We start from the raw sequence: 21,765 nt of genomic DNA on the forward strand, positions 1-21,765 counted from the left end.
TGAGAAAGTGGCTGAAGAGGGAACTGGAATTGGTGGCAACAGTATGGAGTTTGTGGTGGGGGTAGAAAGTAATGGCTTTGGTCTGCCTTGTGTTTAACTGTAGGAAATTCCAACTCATCCTAGGCTAGATAACTAACCAGCAGGACTGTTTCAGTGCTATGGCAGTGATGGGGACTTGATTGGAGAGATTCAAACGTAGAGTTGTATGAAAGATGGGCACAGCTTTGAAAGGCGACCTGTTCAAGGCATTTATATAGGAAAATGATTTGGAGATGGAGTGGTAGTTTGCAAGGACAGAGGAGTTGAGGGTGGGGTTTTTGAGGAAGTGGGTGATGGAAGTTTTGAAAGGGAAGAGGAGAGTACTTAAGGAAAGGGTATCATTTAAAATGTCAGTTCGTAATGGGGGCCAAGAAGTTGGGTGGTTAACAATTCAGTAAGAATGGGATCAGGAGAGCTGGCAATATGTGTCACCGACAAGATGAGCTTGGAGGGGGCAACAGGAGAGATAGAGATTAAGGTAGGGAGAGCGCTTAGAGTTTCCTAATTGATGTCCTTGTAATAGTTAAGGTAAATGTAACTCTCCTCTTTAGGTCAGTGAGCGGTTTGCACAATACATTGATGAACGCATCCAAGAAAGTGAGATGAATACGAGTAACGTGGAAACACTAAACCAGCTGCAGCAGTTCTTGGAACCGATGCTGTTTCTGTCTGGACTCGAGCTGGCCAGCATGTTTGAACATTTCTACAGGTAATAAGAATGGATTATAGAAATGAGGATGAGTAAATGATGCCTTGGTTATTGGTTCAAGTTTCCAGCGTTTGGCTGCCATTGACTATTGCACAGTGTTCTATTTACATTCCTTGAGATAATGAAGCAGCCTATGCACACATGCAGCAAGTGCTGGGTGACAACCAGGCTTGGGCCAATGAGGAGCAATGCTGAGTAATGACCATCCCCAAAAAGAAAGAGCATATTTGCTTTCCCATTCCCATTCATTAGGATTGCCATCGCCAAATCCCCCATCTTCAAGATGCTGGGGGTCACTATTGACCAGAAATTCAATTGGGCTAGTTATACAAATGCTGTGGTTATGAGAGCAGGTTATAGCTTGGATATTCTGTCCCAGGGCACGTCAGGAGTGTGATGGAATATTCTCAATTTGCCTGGATGAGTGCAGCTCCAACAACACTCGAAGCTCGACACCATCCACTTGATTGGCATCCCATCCACCACCACATTCATTCACTCCCTTTACCACTGACACAACGTGACTGCAGTGTGTGGCACCTACAGGATGCACTGTAGTAACTTGCCAAGGCTGCTTCTGTGTTTCCACCACCTTGGAGGTCAAGGACAACAGGTGCTTGGCAACACAGTCACCTCCAAGTTACACACTATCCTTTCTTAAGCATATATTGCCATTCCGTCAACATCGCTGGGTCAAACTCCTGGGAAGCTCTACTGAACCGTACTGTGTAACTTCAGAGACCGCAGCAATTCAAGAAAGTGGCTCATCATCGCTTTGAGGGCAACTAGGGATGGGCAATGGCCAGCTGTGAATGGAAAAAAAATCTTAAACCTTTTGGTGCCGTGTTTTTCTCTGAACTGTTTCTCGTTGACAGATACTATCTTGCAGATCGGCTCCTGGGCCAGGGGAAAGTGTGGCTGGAGCGAGCTGTAATCGATCACATTGGAACCTGTTTCCCCAGCAGATATCCTCAGCAGATGCTGAAGAATTTGACTGCGTCTGATGAGCTGCAGCAAGAGTTCCACCTTTACAGGCTGCAACAGCTTGACAAAAAACTGGAGGACCTGGATGATGAAGTGAGTATGGGATATTCAACTTATACTTAGCAGACGGGCAGGAGGAAATCCCATCACTAGCAGTCCTTTCATACAAATCTACAACAGTTCAATATATTTCCTGTTTTTTTTTTCAAGAATTTTTGTCTCAGGAAATGACTTGGAGCTGCTGATGGAAGTTGTATGTGGTATCTGAGTTGATGTGCCCTGGGTTAATTATATGATTTGAGGTTAAATCAGTTCCCTCAGCCTCTTTGGGTGGCAGCCTTGGCTCAGTACTCTACCTGTTGCAATTTGGTGAGTTGATGCCAGATCTTATTGATTTTTTTTTTTTTCTTTCCATTTCCAGCAGAAGTGACTTCCAGGTTACCTAAACTTGCTGTATTCTGCTTAAAAGTTGGCTGTGTGCAAATGTAGTAAAGGAATTTGCTTCTGACTGGCGCAGGAATGACCATGAATGCTGAAGCATTGGTTAGTTGTCAGTGGGTCTAACTGAAGTTTAAAACAGCAGTAATTTGACTGAGCAAGGAGACTTGTTCACTCATTGCTCTGAAAACCCAAAGGGTGTAAGGACAGTCCGAGCAACTATAAGCCAGTTATTTTAACATCAGTGACAGTGAAGGAACGGTGATGTAGTTCCGAGTCAGGATGGTGTGTGGCTTGAAGGGGAACTTGCAGTTGGTGGTGTTCCCATGTATCTGCTGCCTTCGTCCAAGAAGTCGAGGGTTTGGAAGGTGCTGTCGAAGGAGCCTTGGTGAGTTGCTGCAGTGCATCTTGTAGATGGTACACACTGCTACCACTGTGCGTCGGTGGTGAAGGAAGTGAATGTTGAAGGTGGTGGATGGCGTGCTAATCAAGCGGGCTGCTGTCTCCTGGATGGTGTCGAGCTTCTTGAGTGTTGGAGCGACATCCATCCAGGCAAGTGGAGCGTATTCCATCACACTCCTGACTTGTGCCTTGTAGATGAACAGACATTGGGAAGTTAGGAGGTGAGTTACTCACAGCAGAATTCCCAATCTCTGACCTGCTCTTGTTGCCACAGTATTTATATGGCGACTCCAGTTCAGTTTCTGGTCAATGGTAACCCCAGGATGTTGTTAGTGGGAGATTCAGCAACGGTAATACCATTGAACATCAAGGGGAAATGGTTAGATTCTCTCTTGTTTGAGATGGCCATTGCCTGGCACTTGAGTGGCGCGAATATTACTTAACACTTATCAGTCCAAGCCTGGATGTGGCCCGGATCTTGCTGCACCTCGGCACGAGCTACTTCAGTATCAGAGGAGATCTTTGAAGGTGGCAGGACATGTTGCGAGAGTGGTTACTGAAGTAGATGGGATCTTGGGCTTCATAAACGGAGGCATTGAGTACAAAAGGAGGGAAGTTATATTGAACCTTTATAAAGCTCTGGTTACAGCTCAACGAGAGTATTGCATCCAGTTCTGGTCACCACACTTTAGGAAGGATGTGAGGATCCTTGAAAAGGTGTAGAGGAGATTTACCAGAATGGTTCCAGGGGATTAGGTTGAAAAGCTGGGGTTCTCTTTCGAACAAAGGAGATTGAGGGGTGATTTAATAGAAATGTACATGATTATGACAAGCTTAGATAAGTTAGACAAGGAAAAACTGTTCCCATTAACTAATGGTACAAGGACTAGGGGGACACAGATTGAAGATTTTGGGCAAGAAATGCAGGGAGATAATGAGAAACTTTTTTCCCCAGCAAGTGGTAATGACCTGCAACTCGCTCCCCACTCGGGCGGTGGAAGCGGAGACAATCAATGACTTGAAGATGAAATTCGATGGCCACTTGAAAGGAAGTAAACTTTCAGGGCTGCAGGGATTGAGTGGGGAAGTGTGACTGATTGAATAGCTACGTGGAGAGCCAGCATGGACTCGATGGGTCGAATAGCCGCCTCCTGTGCCGTAGATGTGCAGAGAATGTTCCCACTTGTGGGAGAAGCCAAAGCTAGCGTCCATAAATTCAAGAGTTATTAATAAACCAAGACATTTCTTCACTGAGAGTAGTTAGAACGTGAAATTCTCTACCGCAGGAAATGGTTGAGGCAAATAGCTTAGATGCTTTCTTTTTTTTTAGAGATACAGCACTGAAACAGGCCCTTCAGCCCACCGAGTCTGTGCCAACCATCAACCACCCATTTATACTAATCCTATATTCCTACCACATCCCCACCTGTCCCTATATATTTACCTACCACCTACCTATACTAGGGGCAATTTATACTTGCCAATTAACCTATCAACCCGCAAGTCTTTGGCATGTGGGAGGAAACCGGAGCACCCGGAGGAAACCCACGCAGACACAGGGAGAACTTGCAAACTCCACACAGGCAGTACCCAGAATTGAACCCAGGTCGCTGGAGCCGTGAGGCTGCGGTGCTAACCACTGCGCCAATAATTCTCTAACTTTATTGGTTGAAGGAAGCCTTTTCAAATGGATTGGTAATCACAGACTCTCATCTAAATTATAATGCTCATAAAAATGCTGCATGTAAAGAATGTTTTAATAATGATTTTAAGAAAACAGGAATTTATTTACAGATATCTGTAAGAAGGGTGTGCCTGTTTTTCACTGCATAGTTTGTCCTTGCTTGCTCCCCTCCTAGGTGAGACTGCCAGCCCATTCAATGCTGTACATGTGGCAGCTGCACTTCACTCACAGTTCACATTATTTTGCAGACGCCAGTTTGAGAATCACTGAACTAGATGAATACATGAGAGAAAAAGGAATAAAGTGTGTTGCTGGAAGGCTGAGATGAGTTGGGCTGTATATTTTATGTTGTACTATGGAATATCTTGTTATGTGGCTCATTGTCAAACTTTATTTGATAATGCTCCGAGGAAGCGTCTTGCAGGCATTTTACTATGTTAAAGGTGTTGCATAAATGCGAGAAGTTGTTGTTCAAGTGTAAATTTTGCAGTGAACTTTCTTGTCTTGTGCAGATGATGGAAGACCAACCATCCATAACAGAAGAAGAAATAGATTTAAAAGTCCTGGTGCTTTCTCCACGTTGTTGGTCCATATCGTCTCTCTGTTATCAAGATGATCCCAGAGCATTCTTCCCATCTGCCCTCAGCAATTTCCTGGAGGAGTTTTCCGACTTCTACACTAATAGTTAGTATATGTGTCAAATCCACAAATGTTGTCTTTTGTTCATAGAACCAAAAAAGAAATAAAAGCTCAAGTACAGCAATTAAATCCAAATGAATTGAAAGCCTGCTGCCCATTGTCAGTAGTTACATTGCTGTCTAATACAAGAGATAAGGTGAAGATGCTTGAGAAATAATATTTGCAGGGGCAAGGGATTACTCTGTGAAGCAACTGACAGCCTCGATGAGCTGAATGGCTGCCTCCTGTGCTGTATGATTCTAAATTGGCTGTTGCTGCTTAGGGCACTTTGTCAGGACTTTTCTCAAATTCAGTCTGCATGTGTGAACAAATCCCCAATTTGTACAATTTCAAGCAGTGTGCCAAATCTTTGAAGGAAACTCCTTGGCTCCCCATGCTAGACTGACTTTTCCCACTGAGTGACTGCCAAGGCCCTTGCTAGTTTGTATAGTTTCTGTTACCCTCTTTAGTGATGACACAGCGATATAATTTGTGGGTAAAGCAGTACCACAAAATGGAAGGGGTACAGGTTCTAATCGATGATGCACAGTGAGTTCCTACACGTGAATTCGGGCTATCGAGTGGAGGTGAGTTGCTCCCATGGTGTCTAGATATTTCTATCAAGGCAATAATTAAATCCTGCATGGGAATAAAAGCAAATTAGGCTGATGCAATAAAGAATGAGCTAGTGGGGTGAAGCAGTGATTTTGCAAGCTTTGTTGGACTTGTGTTCCTCATGTTCATAAAGTCACACATTCACATCATCTCTGTCCTCTTGAAACTTTGATAACCTCCCTGTGGCCCTGTGATTTGACTTCAGAATTCATGTTCTAAGTTTTAAAATCCTCAGGCTTTGTTGCACCCTACCTAGTAACTTCCTTCCATAAAGCCCTGCTCCCTAACACTAGGCTTCCCCTTGTTCTCCACTTCCTCTGCTTTACTACTGGTAGCAACTCATTCAGCCAACATGCTCCTGCCCTCTTAGAGTATCCTGTTGAAGTTCCTGCCTTGATACCTCCTCTGCTGCTTTCAAGACTGTCTTTCATACCTATAACCTTTGGTTCCCCAAACCATCTCCATTTTTTTCCTTTGCAAGGGCAAAGTATTCAAGATGCTATAAATCTAAAATAAAAACAGAAAATACTGGAAATACTCAGCAAGTCTGGCAGCATCTGTCGAGAGAGAGAAACAGTCAACATTTCAGGTCAGTTGCCATTCATCAGAGCTGGGAGTGCTTGGAGGTATAACAGGTAAGCCAGGCAGGGAAAGCGGGGAGGGAGCAAACAACTTATTTATGTAGCACCTTTAATGTAATAAAATGTCCCAAGACACTTCACAGGAGCGTTACAAAGAAAAATTAGACACCGAAGCACAAAAGGCAATATTAGGGCAGATGCTTAAAAGCTCAGTCAGAGGTAGGTTTTAAGGAGTGTCTTAGAAGAAGAGGTTTAGGGCAGAAATTCCAGAGCCTAGGGCAGGCAGCTGAAGGGATAGCCGCCAGTGGTAGAGCAATTAAAATAGAGGATGCTCAAGAGGCCAGAATTAGATGAGCAAATTATCTTGGATGGTTGTGGGACTGGAGCTGATAGGGAGGGGCGATGCCTTGGAGGGTTTTGAAAACAAGGATGAGAATTTTAAAATCAAAGTAGCTTCACTGGGAGTTGTTGTGGGACAAACCTAAGGCACCACTTTAAGAGCTGACCATCTTAAGCTATAAATGAAGATCACCAGAGGAAGTGATGTTGCATCACATGACCAGGGAGTTGTGGGCGTGTCCTGACAGAGATGTGTTTAGATGTTAGACAATTGACACGACAAAGTTGCAGCCAGTATGATGGGTTGAAGTGTGTCTATTTTAATGCAAGAAGTGTCAGGAATAAGGGTGATGAACTTAGAGCATGGATCAGTACTTGGAGCTACGATGTTGTGGCCATTACGGAGACGTGGATATCACAGGGGCAGGAATGGATGTTGGATGTTCCGGGGTTTAGATGTTTCAAAAGGAATAGGGAGGGAGGTAAAAGAGGTGGGGGAGTGGCATTGCTAATCAGGGATAGTATCACAGCTGCAGAAAGGGAGGTCGTCGAGGAGGGTTTGTCTACTGAGTCAGTATGGGTGGAAGTCAGAAACAGGAAAGGAGCAGTCACTTTATTGGGAGTTTTCTATAGACCCCCCCCAATAGCAACAGAGACACGGAGGAACAGATTGGGAGGCAGATTTTGGAAAGGTGCAGAAGTAACAGGGTTGTTGTCATGGGTGACTTCAACTTCCCTAATATTGATTGGAACCTCCTTAGTGCAAATAGTTTGGATGGAGCAGTTTTTGTCAGGTGTGTCCAGGAAGGTTTCCTGACTCAATATGTAGATAGGCCGACTGGAGGGGAGGCTATGTTGGACTTGGTGCTTGGCAACGAACCAGGCCAGGTGGCAGATCTCACGGTGGGAGAGCATTTCGGTGATAGTGATCACAACTCCCTGACCTTTACTAGAGTCATGGAGAGGGACAGGAGCAGACGGGATGGGAAAATATTTAATTGGGGGAGGGGGAATTACAATGCTATTAGGCAGGAACTGGGGAGCATAAATTGGGAACAGATGTTCTCAGGGAAATGCACGACAGAAATGTGGAGGTTGTTTAGGGAGCACTTGCTGCGACTGCTGGATAGGTTTGGCCCGATGAGGCAAGGAAGGGATGGTAGGGTGAAGGAACCTTGGATGACGAGATGTGGAACAGCTAGTCAAGAGGAAGAAGGAAGCTTACTTAAGGTTGAGGAAGCAAGGATCAGACAGGGCTCTAGAGGGTTACAAGGTAGCCAGGAAGGAACTGAAGAATGGACTTTGGAGAGCTAGAAGGGGACATGAAAAAGTCTTGGCGGGTAGGATTAAGGAAAATCCCAAGGCGTTCTACACTTATGTGAGGAACAAGAGGATGGCCAGAGTGAGGGTAGGGCCAATCAGGGATAGTGGAGGGAACTTGTACCTGGAGTCTGAGGAGGTAGGGGAGGTCCTAAATGAATACTTTGCTTCAGTATTCACTGGTGAGAGGGACATGGTCGTTTGTGAGGACAGCGTGGAACAGGCTGATATGCTTGAACAGGTTGATGTTAAGAAGGAGCATGTGCTGGAAATTTTGAATGATATGAGGACAGATAAGTCCCCGGGGCCAGACGGGATATACCCAAGGATATTACAGGAAGCGAGGGAAGAGATTGCTGCGCCTCTGGCGATGATCTTTGTGTCCTCACTGTCCACTGGAGCAGTACCGGATGATTGGAGGGTGGCAAATGTTGTTCCCTTGTTCAAGAAAGGGAATAGGGATAACCCTGGGAATTATAGACCAGTCAGTCTTACGTCGGCAGTGAGCAAATTATTGGAGAGGATTCTGAGAGACAGGATTTATGATTATTTGGAAAAGCATGGTTTGATTAGAGACAGTCAGCATGGCTTTGTGAGGGGCAGGTCCTGCCTCACAAGCCTTATTGAATTCTTTGAAGATGTGACAAAACACATTGATGAAGGAAGAGTAGTGGATGTGGTGTATATAGATTTTAGCAAGGCGTTTGATAAGGTTCCCCATGGTAGGCTCATTCAGAAAGTGAGGAGGCATGGGATACAGGGAAAGTTGGCTGTCTGGATACAAAATTGGCTGGCCCATAGAAGACAGAGGGTGGTCGTCGATGGAAAGTACTCAGCATGGAGCTCGGTGACCAGTGGTGTTCCGCAGGGATCTGTTCTGGGACCTCTGCTCTTTGTGATTTTTATAAATGACTTGGATGAGGAAGTGGAAGGCTGGGTTAGCAAGTTTGCCAATGACACGAAGGTTGCTGGAGTTGTGGATAGTGTGGAAGGCTGTTGTATGTTGCAACGGGACATTGACAGGATGCAGAGCTGGGCTGAGAAGTGGCAGATGGAGTTCAACCTGGAAAAGTGTGAAGTGATTCATTTTGGAAGGTCGAATTTGAATGCAGAATACAGGCTTAAAGACAGGATTCTTGGTAGTGTGGAGGAACAGAGGGATCTTGGGGTCCATGTTAATAGATCGTTCAAAGTTGCCACCCAAGTTGATAGGGTTGTTAAGAAGGCGTATGGTGTGTTGGCTTTCATTAACAGGGGGATTGAGTTTAAGAGCCGCGAGGTTATGCTGCAGCTCTATAAGGCCCTGGTTCGACCACACTTGGAATATTGTGTTCAGTTCTGGTCGCCTCATTATAGGAAGGATGTGGAAGCTTTAGAGAGGGTGCAGAGGAGATTTACCAGGATGCTGCCTGGACTGGAGGGCATGTCCTACGAAGAAAGATTGAGGGAGCTAGGGCTTTTCTCATTGGAGCGAAGAAGGATGAGAGGTGACTTGATAGAGGGGTACAAGATGATGAGAGGCATAGAAAGAGTGGATAGCCAGAGACATTTTCCCAGGGCTGAAAGGGCTATCACCAGGGGGCATAATTTTAAGGTGGTTGGAGGAAGGTTTCGGGGAGATGTCAGAGGTAGGTTCTTTACACAGAGAGTGGTGGGTGCGTGGAATGCGCTGCCAGCGGTGGTAGTAGAAGCAGATACATTAGGGACATTTAAGGGACTCTTGGATAAGTGCATGGACGATCGTAGAATGATGGGTAGGTAGTTAGTTTGATCTTAGAGTAGGTTAAAGGTTCGGCACAACATCGTGGGCCGCAGGGCCTGTACTGTACTGTACTGTTCTATGTTCTATGTGGCTCGTGCAGTAACGGGTTTTTATGTTCTAGTTTAAAGTATAATAAAAACCCATGTTTTCTTTGGGTATTACTTGCAGTCCTGTGAGTCTTACAATTGTTACGGCCACGTGGTGTGCTGTGGGTGGTTCCCACTGTTCAACTCCCCGCCTGACCACCGCAGATATATTTGTATAAGAATTTAGCCTCTTGGTGTTTTAGTTTTCAAATAAACAGACAGTGACAAGACTACTTCTAGGTTTTAAAAACAAAGTCACTTGTTAATCAATGCACCTTATCCTGAAATTGTTGCAACCGCATCCACTCAGTCATTGACTCGCGCGCAGACTAAAAGAAACAGATCGAGAAGGGAAGGAGGAAGGTGTTTATTAGTGTGGGGGGGGGAGGTGGGGGGAGGTTACACTAAACTTGTTTAATTCTCTTGAGAATCAAGTTCTAGATGGATGTAAGTCTGAGATGATAGAATTCTGTCTTGATTGAAGGTTCTGTTGAAGATGGTGGGTTACTTTTAGCGCTCTGCTGTTTACTGTAGATGTCAGATTTTTTTCAGCAGGGCACTGCGCTTCCTGACTTGGCTGGAATCAAGCTGTTGCAAGTAGCTTCACCTTCTGGGTCAGTGCCTCTGTCTCTGGCTGTCTTTTTTAAAGTAAAACTGTTAGCTCTCACCAAGTAGGAGACATTCTCATCTCTTCCCCACGGTGATAGCACAATGGCCCAGGACGTGGCTACTTCACACCTCCTTTGTTTCAGAAGAAGACATTAATTTCTGGAATGTTTTTAGGAATGGTGTAGGATGGGTTCCGTTGACACCTTTTAACTTTGAAGATTTGTCCTTTGTCTTTGTCAGACAATCTGAATATGCAAAAGGGCAATCCCCTTTTCTCTTCGGCAGCTATTTTGGACCATTGTTCACTTTAAAAAAAAAAATGTTTTAAAGACAAAGCCCATTTTTTCATAACTCTTCAGAGTTAGTCCATGATCATTGTATCATGGCACTTCTGGTGTGCCGTGATGCAATGGATCACATATCAAAGGGACAAGTAATAATACATGGTGGCAATGTTTGGAATTTATTTTTTCTGAAGACCACCAAACATTACATGGTGGCAACGTTTGATTTTTTTCTGAAGTACACATCAAGAGCGAGCAAAGAACAGCAGGCTGCCTACTTGGAATGACTGAAGATCCTGCAGGAGTGCAGTGAGCAGGAGACTCCACAACACTAACAGTCTGATCTCTCAACTTAAAAAAAAAGCAGCTGTGTAAGCAAAAGCTGTGGCCTTTTGCTCTTAAAGGGGCAGGCCTGCAAAAAATGAATGTCTTGAAAAGGAAACAAAAAGTGTGCCTGTGATAACAAGAACCTGTAAAAAGTCCTATATTTTTAGAAAGCAGGATCATTCAGACAATGGCTTTCAGATATCCAGTTATAGGTTGGAAGGCATCCAACATAGGGTCTGAATTTAAGCTGTAATTGCAGCGAATGGAGCTGTGTTTCCTGGATCAAGAAATGAGTGAACCAGAGAAACGAGCCATCAAAATCAAGTTCACACTGGGCAACGGAAGCCTGAAACGGATCAACACCAGAGGATTGTCAGCTGAGGATCAGAAGGACCCTAGCAAGCTATCGATATTCCTGGAGCAGCAACTGAAAGTGAAGGTAAATTTCCGAGTACAATACGCTTGCTTGAGCTTATGACCTAGCGGCAAAAGTAAGACGAGTCCATTGACCAGTTTGTTGCAAGGTGCTGAGCCAAAGCTCAGGGATGTGACTTTACAGATATTGAATTATTGGAACGGGTTATAGAGCTAGTAATCATGTCTACCCCACTAGAGGCCTTTTAAAAAAGCTTGCTAGAAAAGAAGAAAGGAAATACCATGGATGCACTACTCAATGATGGAAGGAAATTTGAAGCCATCATGGCTGGGCTCCAACAGTTACAAGCATTGGAGGTGGCTGTAACAATTGGCATGATAACCAAGGCTGAGAAGTCTGCTAAGCCTTGAGCCAAATGTGGCCTGACTCACCCAATTTGCTGTTGTCTAGCATACCAGGACCAGTGCAAAGCTTGTGGCTTGTGAGGACATTTGACAAGGCAGTGCAGAAGGCTGAGCTCAGATGCTGCATGCAGGAATGATGGCTGATCAAACAAGAGGTATGCTAACGCGCAACAAAAGCCCAAGCGGGAACATCAGGTCAGCAGAGAGCCAGATTGTCAGAAGCACATGGGTGAAGAAAGCACTCATACGACCAGCGAGCAAGCATTTCACATTGTTAATTTGGATCAACATGTTAATGTGATTATGCAATGTGGAGCATTCGCCATGATTGGGATTGTATGCCCACAGAAGAGTGGCAAGCATAAGCTCAGAGTGAAAGTCGACATGGAACAAGTGCAGATGTTTTGCTCATATGTATACTGAAGGACGTGTATTTAAAGAAATAGAATCTATGGTACAACCCACCACGGCTAGGCTGACTGCCTGCAATGGTTCTCCGAACGATAACTTTACAGTGCAGCTATGAGAACTCTGAATGACTATCTCAAATGTTTTATATTGTAGACGCAACTGGACCAGCTGTTGCAGGATGTCCAGTATGCCGAGACTTGGAACGAATGTCACAATCCATGAAGTCAGTAACGCACCCAAGATGGTAGGAAATATCCAGGTAAAGTGTATCGGGTCGGTCCATGTAAAGGGTGACACAAATGTTTGGGAGTCTTGATGCGAAGAGGCGCTATGACCAGGAATATCTCCTCTGGCTTCAGTTCATTGCAACAAGTACCCGAAGGCGAGAGGGATTGCTGGTGATTGGTGATGTTGCTAGTCATCATTTTTCTAAACTTTCTGAACAAGGGAGGATGAAGGCAAGCAGGACCAGAATTACCTTGATTGCGAGTAGGACAGAAGGTCAGAGTCCTCAACCATGCATCAGGAATTTTGTACCCTGCAGAGGTTGTGAGGATATGCAACCAGCCCAGATCATTTGAGGTCCAGACACTCAATGGTGTGATTCTCAGACAGAGCTGTGGTATCATGGACATGTTCGAAGACCAAGTCTGAAGATGAATGTACAGAGGCTACGAGCACGGAGGAAGAACATGCTATCCAGAGTCCTGAATCAACAGAGTCTCAAAGGAATCGGCTCTGGGAAGACGTTTACGATAACTAAATTGGAATGAATAAGCAAACCTTCTGTATGTTTTCGAGAGTGTTAAACTTGCTTAACTGTAAATAGCATTTGGTTTTAATAATTTATAGTTAGTCCAAACTGCAACATCATTGTATATTGTACATATGTTTTTATCTTTGGGGAAAAAAGGAATGTGGGATGACCTTAAGCAGGGACCATCTTAAGAAGTTGCAAGTGAAGATCACCAGAGGAAGTGATGTCACATTTTGGCAGAAGGAGTAGGGAGAGGCAATATAGACTTAATGGTGCAGTTCTAGAGTGTGCAGGAACAGAGGGATCTGGGGATGTATGTGCATCAATCTTTGAAGGTGGCAGGACATATTGAGAGAGTGGTTAGGTGGATTCATAAATAGAGGCATTGAGTACAAAAGCAGGGAGGTTATGCTGAGTCTTTTTAAAGATCTGGTTAGGCCCCAACTGGAGTATTGTGTCCAGTTTTGGTCGTCACATTTTAGGAAGGATGTGAGGGTCCTTGAGAGGGTGCAGAGGAGATTTACCAGAATGGTTCCAGGGTTGGAGGACTTTAATTACAAGGTTAGGTTGGAAAAACTGCGTTTGTTCTTAGAACAAAGGAGATTGAGGGGAGATTTAATATAAGTGTACAGGATTATGACAGGCCTAGACAAGTTAAACAGAAAAAAACTGTTTCCATTAACTAATGGTACAAGGACTAGAGGATACAGATTGAAGGTTTTGGGCAAGAAATGCAGGGGGGATGTGAGAAAAAGTTTTTTTTACACAGTGGGTGGTAATGACCTGGAACTTGCTGCCCACAAGGGTGGTGGAAGCAGAGACAATCAATGACTTCAAAAGGAAATTGAGGGAAATAGACTTGCAGGGCTATGGGGATCGAGCGGAGGAGCGGGACTGACTGGACAACGTGGAGAGCTGGCGTGGACTCGATGGGCCGAATGGCCGCCTCCTGTGCTGTAAATGACTCTATAACTCTATTACATATGACTAGGGAGTTGTGGGTGTGACCCAACAGAAAATTATGTTTCTTTAGATCAGTTTAGATGTGTCTTGTGCAGTACCTGTATATATGTTCTATTTTAAAGTATAATAAAAACTCATGTTTTCTTTGAATATTACTTGTAGTCCTGGGAGTCTTACAGTAGGTCACATATCAAAGGAACAAGTAATATTACAGGAGTCAATGTAGGTCAGTAAGCACAGGGGTGATGGGTAAATAGGACTTGGTGTGAGCTGAATTCTGGATGACCTCAACTTTATAGAGGGTAGAATGTGAGAAACCAGCGAAGTGTACATTGCAATAGTCAAGTCTAGAGGTAACAAAGGTATAAATGAGGTTTCAGCAGCAATTGAGCTGAGTCAAGGGCGGAGTCGGGTGATGTTACTGAGGTGGAAAAGGCGGTCTTAGTGATGTCCTAGATATGTAGTCAGAAGCTGATCTCGGGGTCAAATTTGACACCAAGGTTGTGGACAGTCTGGTTTAGTCTCTGTTGCTTTAGTCTTCCCTATATTTATTGGGGGAAATTTCTGCTCATTTAGTACTAGATGTCGGATAAGCAGTCTGATAATTTAGCAACATTAGAGGGGTGGTGAGGTAGAGCTGAGTGTTGTCAGCGTACATGTGAAAACTAATGCTGTGCTTTTGAATGATGAGAAATAGGGGGCTACCAGAGGTAATAGTGCAGGAATAATTCTCTGGTTACAATTGGATAAAAATAGAACCAGCTGGATGGCAAGAAAGAAAAAGGTGGAAGTAGTGATGGGCACAGATCTGGAGCAGCAGCCAAAATGTACATGCAAATGGACTTGGAAAGCTCAAGTTACATAGGTCTAATTACATGAAAAATTAGGGTACATAAAAGCCTAATATTAAATGGGAGATGGGAAGCAGACATGGTTGGAAGGAATCCAGAGTTAAAGCTGGAAGTCCCCTGGTGGGACAGCAATGACCTTGGTAGGGTGGTTTCAGCATGGAGCATCGATGACCTTGTGTTCAGGAAGGTCTGTGATAAGGTGGAAGGCAGGAGAAATTAAATGACAAAAGTAATTATAGTGAAAGGCAAAAAAATGATAATGGAACAAGTAAAAGAACAAAAGATGTGCCTAAAGGAGGTGTGAATGGGAAAGCAGAATCATTACCAACAGCTGCTATCCAAAAAAAGGGGGACAGAGGCTATGAAATTGTTGAACTCAATCAACGTTGATTCCAGAAGGCTGCAAAGTGCTTAGTCCTTGCTGTTCCTTGGCTGAGCTCATTGGAAATAGAGAACAAAAAGGTCAGAGTGGGAGTTGAGTGGAGAATTGACTGAGCGGAGAGGAGACCACATCGTGAGGAGCGAATACGGAATATTGAAATTGAACGAAGTACAAGTAAATTGCCATTTAACCTGGAAGCATGTTTGGGGCCTTGAATATTGAGAAGGGAGGAGGTAAAAGGTAGGTGTTGTATCTAATGCCCTTGCATGGGGAGGTGCCATGGAAAGGGGAGGAGATGTTGAGGGTGATTGAGGAGTGGACCAGACTGTTGCACAGGGAGCAGTTCCTTCAGAAGGTTGAGAGTTGAGGGAGGGGTAAGATGTGTTTTATGGTGGGGAAAATGGCGGAGGATGATCATTTGAACGCAGAGACTGGAAAGTGAGGACGAGGGGAACACTATCATGGTTCTGGGAGGGAGGTGAGAGCAGAAGTGTGGGAAATAGAACACACATGGTCGAGTGCCCTGTTAACCAGGGTGGTGGTTGCATCCTCGGTTGAGTAAAAAGGAAGATAGATTGGAAGCGCTGTTTTAGAAGGTTGCATTGTCAGAACAGATGCAATGGACATAGAAACTGGGAGAGTGGAATAAAGTCCTTACAGGAAGCAGGGCGTGAGGAAGTCTAGTTAAGGTAGCCGTGGGAGTCAGTGGGCTTGTGGTGGATATTGGTTAATAATCTATGCCTGGAAATGGTGACATGGAAGTCGAGGAAGAGAAAGAAAGAATCTGAGATGGACTACGTGAAGGTGAGACCCGGGGAAACTGGAAGCAAAGTTGATGAAATTTTACAGTTCAAGGTGAGAGCAGGAAACAACACCAATACAGTCATCAATGTACTGGAAAAAGAGGTGAGGGAGGGGGCCTGAGTAAAGTTGGAACAAAGAATGTTCCACATATCCCATGAAAAGGCAGGTTTAGCTAGGACGCATGCATGTACCCATAGCAGCACCTTTTAATTGGAGTAAGTGAATGGAGTTAAAGGAGAAGTTGTTCAAAGTGAGAACAAGTTCAGCCAGGCGAAGGAGGGTGGTGGTTGATGGAGGTTGGTTGCGGGTTTGTTCAAGGAAGAAGAGGAGAGCTTTTAGATTGTCCTGGTGGGGGATGGAGGTGTGAGAGATTAGACATCCATGGTGAATAGAGGTGACCATTAGGGCCAGGAAATTGGAAACTGTTGAAGTAACAGAGAGTCACGGATGTAGGTGGGAAAAGACTGCACAAGGGAAGTAAAAGTCAAAATAGGAAGAAATCAGTTTGGTGGGGCGCAAACAGGCTTAAAGGCTGAATCTACCAGGGCAGTCTTGTTTGTGAATTTTGGGAAGGAGGCAGAAGCGGGCTGTTCGGGATTGAGGTTGCCGGCCATGGAGGGAACGTATCCAGAGGAGACCAGGTCAGTTACAGTCCTGCAAACAGTGGCTTGATGTTCGGTGGTGAAGTCATGGTTCATGGGAGGTAGGAGGAAGTGTCAGAGAGTTGGCTTTCAACCTTTGCTAGGTAGAGGTCTGTACACCAGACAACAGCAACAATACCCTTGTCACCAAGTTTAATAATGTTAAGAGTTGGACATGAGAGAATGGAAATCTGAGGGAGATAGGTTAAAATGAGTGAGGGGAGCAGAGAAATTAAGATGGTTAGTGTCACGTTGGCAGTTCTCAATGATGTCATGTATTAGAGGTCGATGGAAAGGGAATTCTGAAGACTAGAGTAAGGCTGTACTTTGTTGGGGTGGGGGAAGACTCCTGGCCAAAGAAGTGGGTGTGGAGATGAAGGTGATAGAATAAGAGCTCAGTGTAATGTGAGCTCAATTCATTGAGGTGGGGGCATTACGGGATGAAGCTAAGATCTTTGATGACTGATCATTCAGGATCGGAAAGAGGAAGGTCGGAGGGGATCATGAAAACACGGCAAGGGTGAGATTATTAGAAGGGATGAGGTTAGAGGAAAGTGATGGGGAAGCAGGATCTGGAGGACCATTGGTAACGGAGTTGTTGAAGCTCAGCCTTTAACACCTGAAAGGAAGGAAATAGGTTTTGTTAAAGTGTAGGATGAAATGGAACTGCGGACCAGGACAGCTTTGAGATAGTGAGGCGGTGCTGCTAAAGGAGCGTGTATGTGGCAGTGCATGGCATTGAGTGCGGATCTCTGGATACGGCTTCAAGGGACACTGAATATCTATAATCTTGGGAGGATCCGAAACATGAAGGATGGAATTTCAGTTAGAATTCATGTGGAATAAGTCAGAGCTGGAGACAGTTGCTGAGGAAAGAGATGTGGCTGTAAGCATTCCCAGTTCTGATAAAAGGTCATGAATTTGAAACATTAACTTTTTCCCTCTCGACAGATGCTGCCAGACCTGCTGAGTATTTCCAGCATTCTCTGTTGCTCTATTTTTCCTTTCCCTGTTCTGATCAGTATTTACTCTCAGCTTTAAGAAGCCTTCCTGTACCCTGCAGTGGGAAGTGTTGTAGAAATGAAAGTTGTACGTAGTAGAGGTGCTCTCGAATCCATTAGTGAAAAGTCCAGTCTCTGACTTCTGTCCTTGCTCTCCCAGGTCAGAATGTATACGGATTCAATAGCACAAAGCCTCGGCGGTTACAGTGGACATGGCTGGGACATGCTGTCATCTCCTACGGATCGCTGACATTGCATGTGTCCACTCTGCAAATGTACATCCTGCTGCAGTTTAATGAACAGGAGGTAAGCCAGCACTGTTCATACTGGAGGAAACTATTTTAGAAGTTATTGCTGCATCATTGCTGATTCTCAGTACTGCATACATCTCCTGTGCACTGCATCCACATATGTGTCCTACATCTAAACCTTGCTCATAACTGACCACTTCTGTATTGGTCATGGTGATGTGACAAATGACATATTTTGAATAAAATTTACCTTGATACATAAGCAGTTATGTTGGCATTTAAAGAGATGTTTACTGTGTAACTTTCTCTGTGATTTTATTAACTGATGGGCCTGTTTACTGTGATGTGCACTGTGAATAGAAATGTTTTAACGATTTGGTATTGACCATTTTTTAAATACCTGTTATTTGTACAAATAACCCTTAAAATATTGATAAAATACGATTGCATCATAGCCCTCCGATTATAAACATAATTGACACATCTATTATGTTGAAAATAGAGTCATAGAGTCTTTAATGGCACAGAAGGAGGCCATTTGGCACATCGAGTCCATGCAGGCTCTCCACAGAGCTTATCCAGTCAGTTCCACTCACTCACATCCTTCCTAAAGTGTGGTGACCAGAACTGGATTCATTACTCCAGTTGGGGCCCAACCAGAGCTTTATAAAAGATTAGCATAACTTCCCTGCTTTTGTACTCAATGCCTCTATTTATGAAGCTGAAGATCCCATGTGCTTTACTAACCCTCTCAATATGTCTTGCCACCTTCAAAGATCAATGCACATGCACCCCCAGGTCTCTGTTCCTGCACACTCTTTAGAACTGTGCCATTAAGTATATAGTGCCTCTCCCTATTCCTTCTGCCGAAATGCATCACCTCTTGTCAGTACTAAATTCCATCTGCCACTTTTCTGCCCATTCTCAGCCTATTTATGTTCTTTTGCAGGCGGTTCATATCATCCTCACTGTTTGCCGTACTTCCAAGTTTGGTGTCATCAGCACATTTTGAAATTCTACTGTATTCCAAAATCAGTTATTTATCTATAGCACTGACCCTTGGGAGACTCCACTGTCTACCATCCTCCAGTCTGAAAAACAACAGTTCACCATGACTCGTTGTTTTCTGTCCTTAAGCCAATTTTTTTATCCAATTGGACACACCCTCCTATTCCATGAGCCTCAATTTTGTTATCCAGCCTTTTATGTGTTATTTTATCAAATGCTTTCTTAAAATCCATATAGACAACATCCACCGCATTCCCTTCATCAACCTTCTCAGTTACTTCAAAAAATTCAGTTAGATTATTCTAACATGATATGCCTTTTACAAATCCGTGCTAATTAACTGAAGCCCTCCAAGTGCCTGTTGATTACTTTTCCCTGATTATTGTTTCTAGAACCTTACCCACCACTGAAGTTAAACTGACCAACCTGTATTTGCGAGGACTATCCTTGCACCCTTTCTTGAATAAGGGTGTCAGATTTGCCTCTGTCTGGTACCTTCCCTGTATCCAGGGAAGATTGGAAGATTATGGGAAGCCCTTCCACTATCTCCATCCCCACTTCCTTTAGTAGCCTGGGATGCAAGCCATCCCGACTAGGTGACTTATCTACCTAAGCATGGTCAGTCTTTTAGTGCCATCCCCCCCTCTCAACATTTATCCTATCCATTGCCTCTAATCACTCTGAATCCACTGATATTTTGTCAGCCTCCATTTCCTTAGTGAACACTGATACAAAGTATTCATTAAGTATATTAGCCTTGCCTTGTACCTCTAAGCATATATTACCCTCTCTGTCCATAATAGGCCCCACTCCACCTCTTAATACCTGCCTACTATTTACATGCCGCTGGATGATTTTTGGGCTCCCTTTTATGTTGAGTGCAATTCTGTTCTCATGTTCTCTCTTTGTCAGTCTTATTTTCCTCTTTACCTCCCCTCTCAACTTATTTTACATGGCCTGGTTCTCACCTGATTAGTTCACCTGAAATACATCTTACACCCTGTTTTTTTTTGTTTCGTCATAATCTCTATCTTCCTCGTCATCCAAGGAGCCTTGTTTTTGGTTCCCTTACCTTTTGCCCTCGTTGGAATGTACCTAACCTGTACCTGAAGCACTTCTTCCTGCAAGTTAACCCATTGTTCCGATGCAGCTCTTCCTGACAGTCTTTGGTTCCATCTTATCCTGGCTAGATCCCTTTTCATCACTTTGAAATTTACCCCTCTTCCAATCTAGACAACCTTAGTTTGTTCCTTGCTTTTCTCCATTACTAGTCTAAACCTTATGATGCGATGGTCACTCTTAGTCAAGTGCTCCCCGACGGACACTTGGTCCACCTCATTTCCCAAACCCGATCCAGCAATGCCTCTTCCTGATCTGAAACGTTAACTCTGCTTCTCTCTCCACAGATGCTGCCAGACCTGCTGAGTATTTTAGCACTTCCTGTTTTTATTTCAGATTTCCAGCATCCGCAGTATTTTGCTTTTATTATTCCTGTTTTCTTGTTGGGCTGCGAGCATACTGATCAAGGAAGTTCTCCTGAACACATTTTAGACATTCCTCCCCCTTACCCTTTATTCTAAAATTATCGCCGTTGATATTTGGGTAATTAAAGTCCCCCAATATGCACGCTTCTGTGATTTCCCTGCAGATTTACTCCTCTATCTCTCTCACTATTTGGAGGCAATAGAATACCCCCAGTAGCGTGATCATACCCTTTTTGCTTTTCAACTCTAACCAAATGGATTCTGTCCTTGACCGTCCAAGGACATCCCCCTCTTTCCAACACTACACTGTCTTCCCTAATTAATACTGCCACCCTCCTCACTGTTTTAAGCCACATTTCCATTATTGCCACTACATCATATTCCCACACTACTATTTGTGCTTGTAGCTCACCAACCTTATTCACCACACTTTGTGCGATTACACACATGCATTGTAATCCTGTGTGTCCTCCTCTGTCCGATTCCATCTAATAGGGACCTACTCTCTCTATAGTACTGTCTAACACTGACATTATGCACCTTATTCCTTTTTTCTACTTCGACATGCTGGTGCCAATCCCCCTGCCAATTTAGATTAACCCCTGAGAGGTTTACAATTTCTTTTTGAAAACTTCAGTGTCGGGTTCTGACTACGGCAAAGTCCATTCTAAAAGTGTTGACATTAACCTGGAAATACGTACTATACTTGTAGGTAGCATTATGAAGTGGGTTTTCATGTATATTTAGAGCTTTCAACAATGTGTAATCTTCTCATAAAGTTTTGTATTGAAAAGCAAAGTTTAACACTGCTGACCTGTTTAGTTATATAAACTAGATGGTGCAATTTTAAAGGGGTGCAAGAACAGAGACCTCCGGGTTTATGTGTACACAACTTGGAAGGCAACAGGGCAAGTTCATAGGCTATTTTATTTTTTAAAAGAGGGTTGCTTGGCTATATAAATAGAGACATAGAGTTCAAAAGCAAGAAAGTTATGCTAAGCCTTTGTAAATCACTGATTTAGGCTTCAGCTTGAGTACTTTGTCCAATTTTATGCACCCACTTTAGGCAGGATGGTAAGGCCTTGGAGCAGGTGCTATGGAGATTTACCAGAATGGTGCATGGGATGAGGGACTTCAATTATGTGGAGAGTCTCGAGAAGCTAGGATTGTGCTCCTTCAAGCAGAAAAGTCTAAGGAGAGATTTAATAGAGGTGTTCAAAATTATAAAGGGTTTATTTAGATAGTAAATAAGGAGAAGCTGTTTCTACTGGCAGAAGGATCGGTAACAGAGGACACAGACTTAGGATCATTGGCAAAAGAATCAGCGGGAGATGTGAAATGTATTTACACAGCAACTGCTTATGATCTGTGCTGCACCATCTGTGAAAGGGTGGTGGAAGCAATTCAATATTGACTTTCAAAGGGAATTGGATAAATTTCCAGGGCTGCTGAGAAAGAGCAAGGGAATGAGACTAATATGATATTTTTTTCAAAGACTGACCCAGGCATGGTGGGCTGAATGATCTGTGCTGCAAGATTTTAGGATTCAAATGTTTTACACTTTTCTTTTGATTT

The 21,765-nt window shown here is 43.9% G+C and overlaps 1 protein-coding gene across 4 annotated transcripts in view; it reads left to right on the forward strand.

Annotated features, from left to right (window-relative positions):
• Nucleotides 1-21,765, forward strand: part of LOC137366082 (cullin-9) — a 413,970-nt gene that overhangs the window by 304,716 nt on the left and 87,489 nt on the right. For all 4 annotated transcript variants that reach the window (XM_068028163.1, XM_068028162.1, XM_068028164.1 and 1 more), the window contains exons 23-26: nucleotides 591-748; nucleotides 1,624-1,825; nucleotides 4,769-4,940; nucleotides 17,608-17,753. In XM_068028163.1, coding sequence (XP_067884264.1) covers nucleotides 591-748; nucleotides 1,624-1,825; nucleotides 4,769-4,940; nucleotides 17,608-17,753 — 678 coding nt within the window. The remainder of the gene's footprint in view (nucleotides 1-590; nucleotides 749-1,623; nucleotides 1,826-4,768; nucleotides 4,941-17,607; nucleotides 17,754-21,765) is intronic.

The sequence above is a fragment of the Heterodontus francisci genome, chromosome 3 (genome assembly GCF_036365525.1).
Source record: "Heterodontus francisci isolate sHetFra1 chromosome 3, sHetFra1.hap1, whole genome shotgun sequence".
Taxonomy (NCBI): Eukaryota; Metazoa; Chordata; class Chondrichthyes; order Heterodontiformes; family Heterodontidae; genus Heterodontus; species Heterodontus francisci.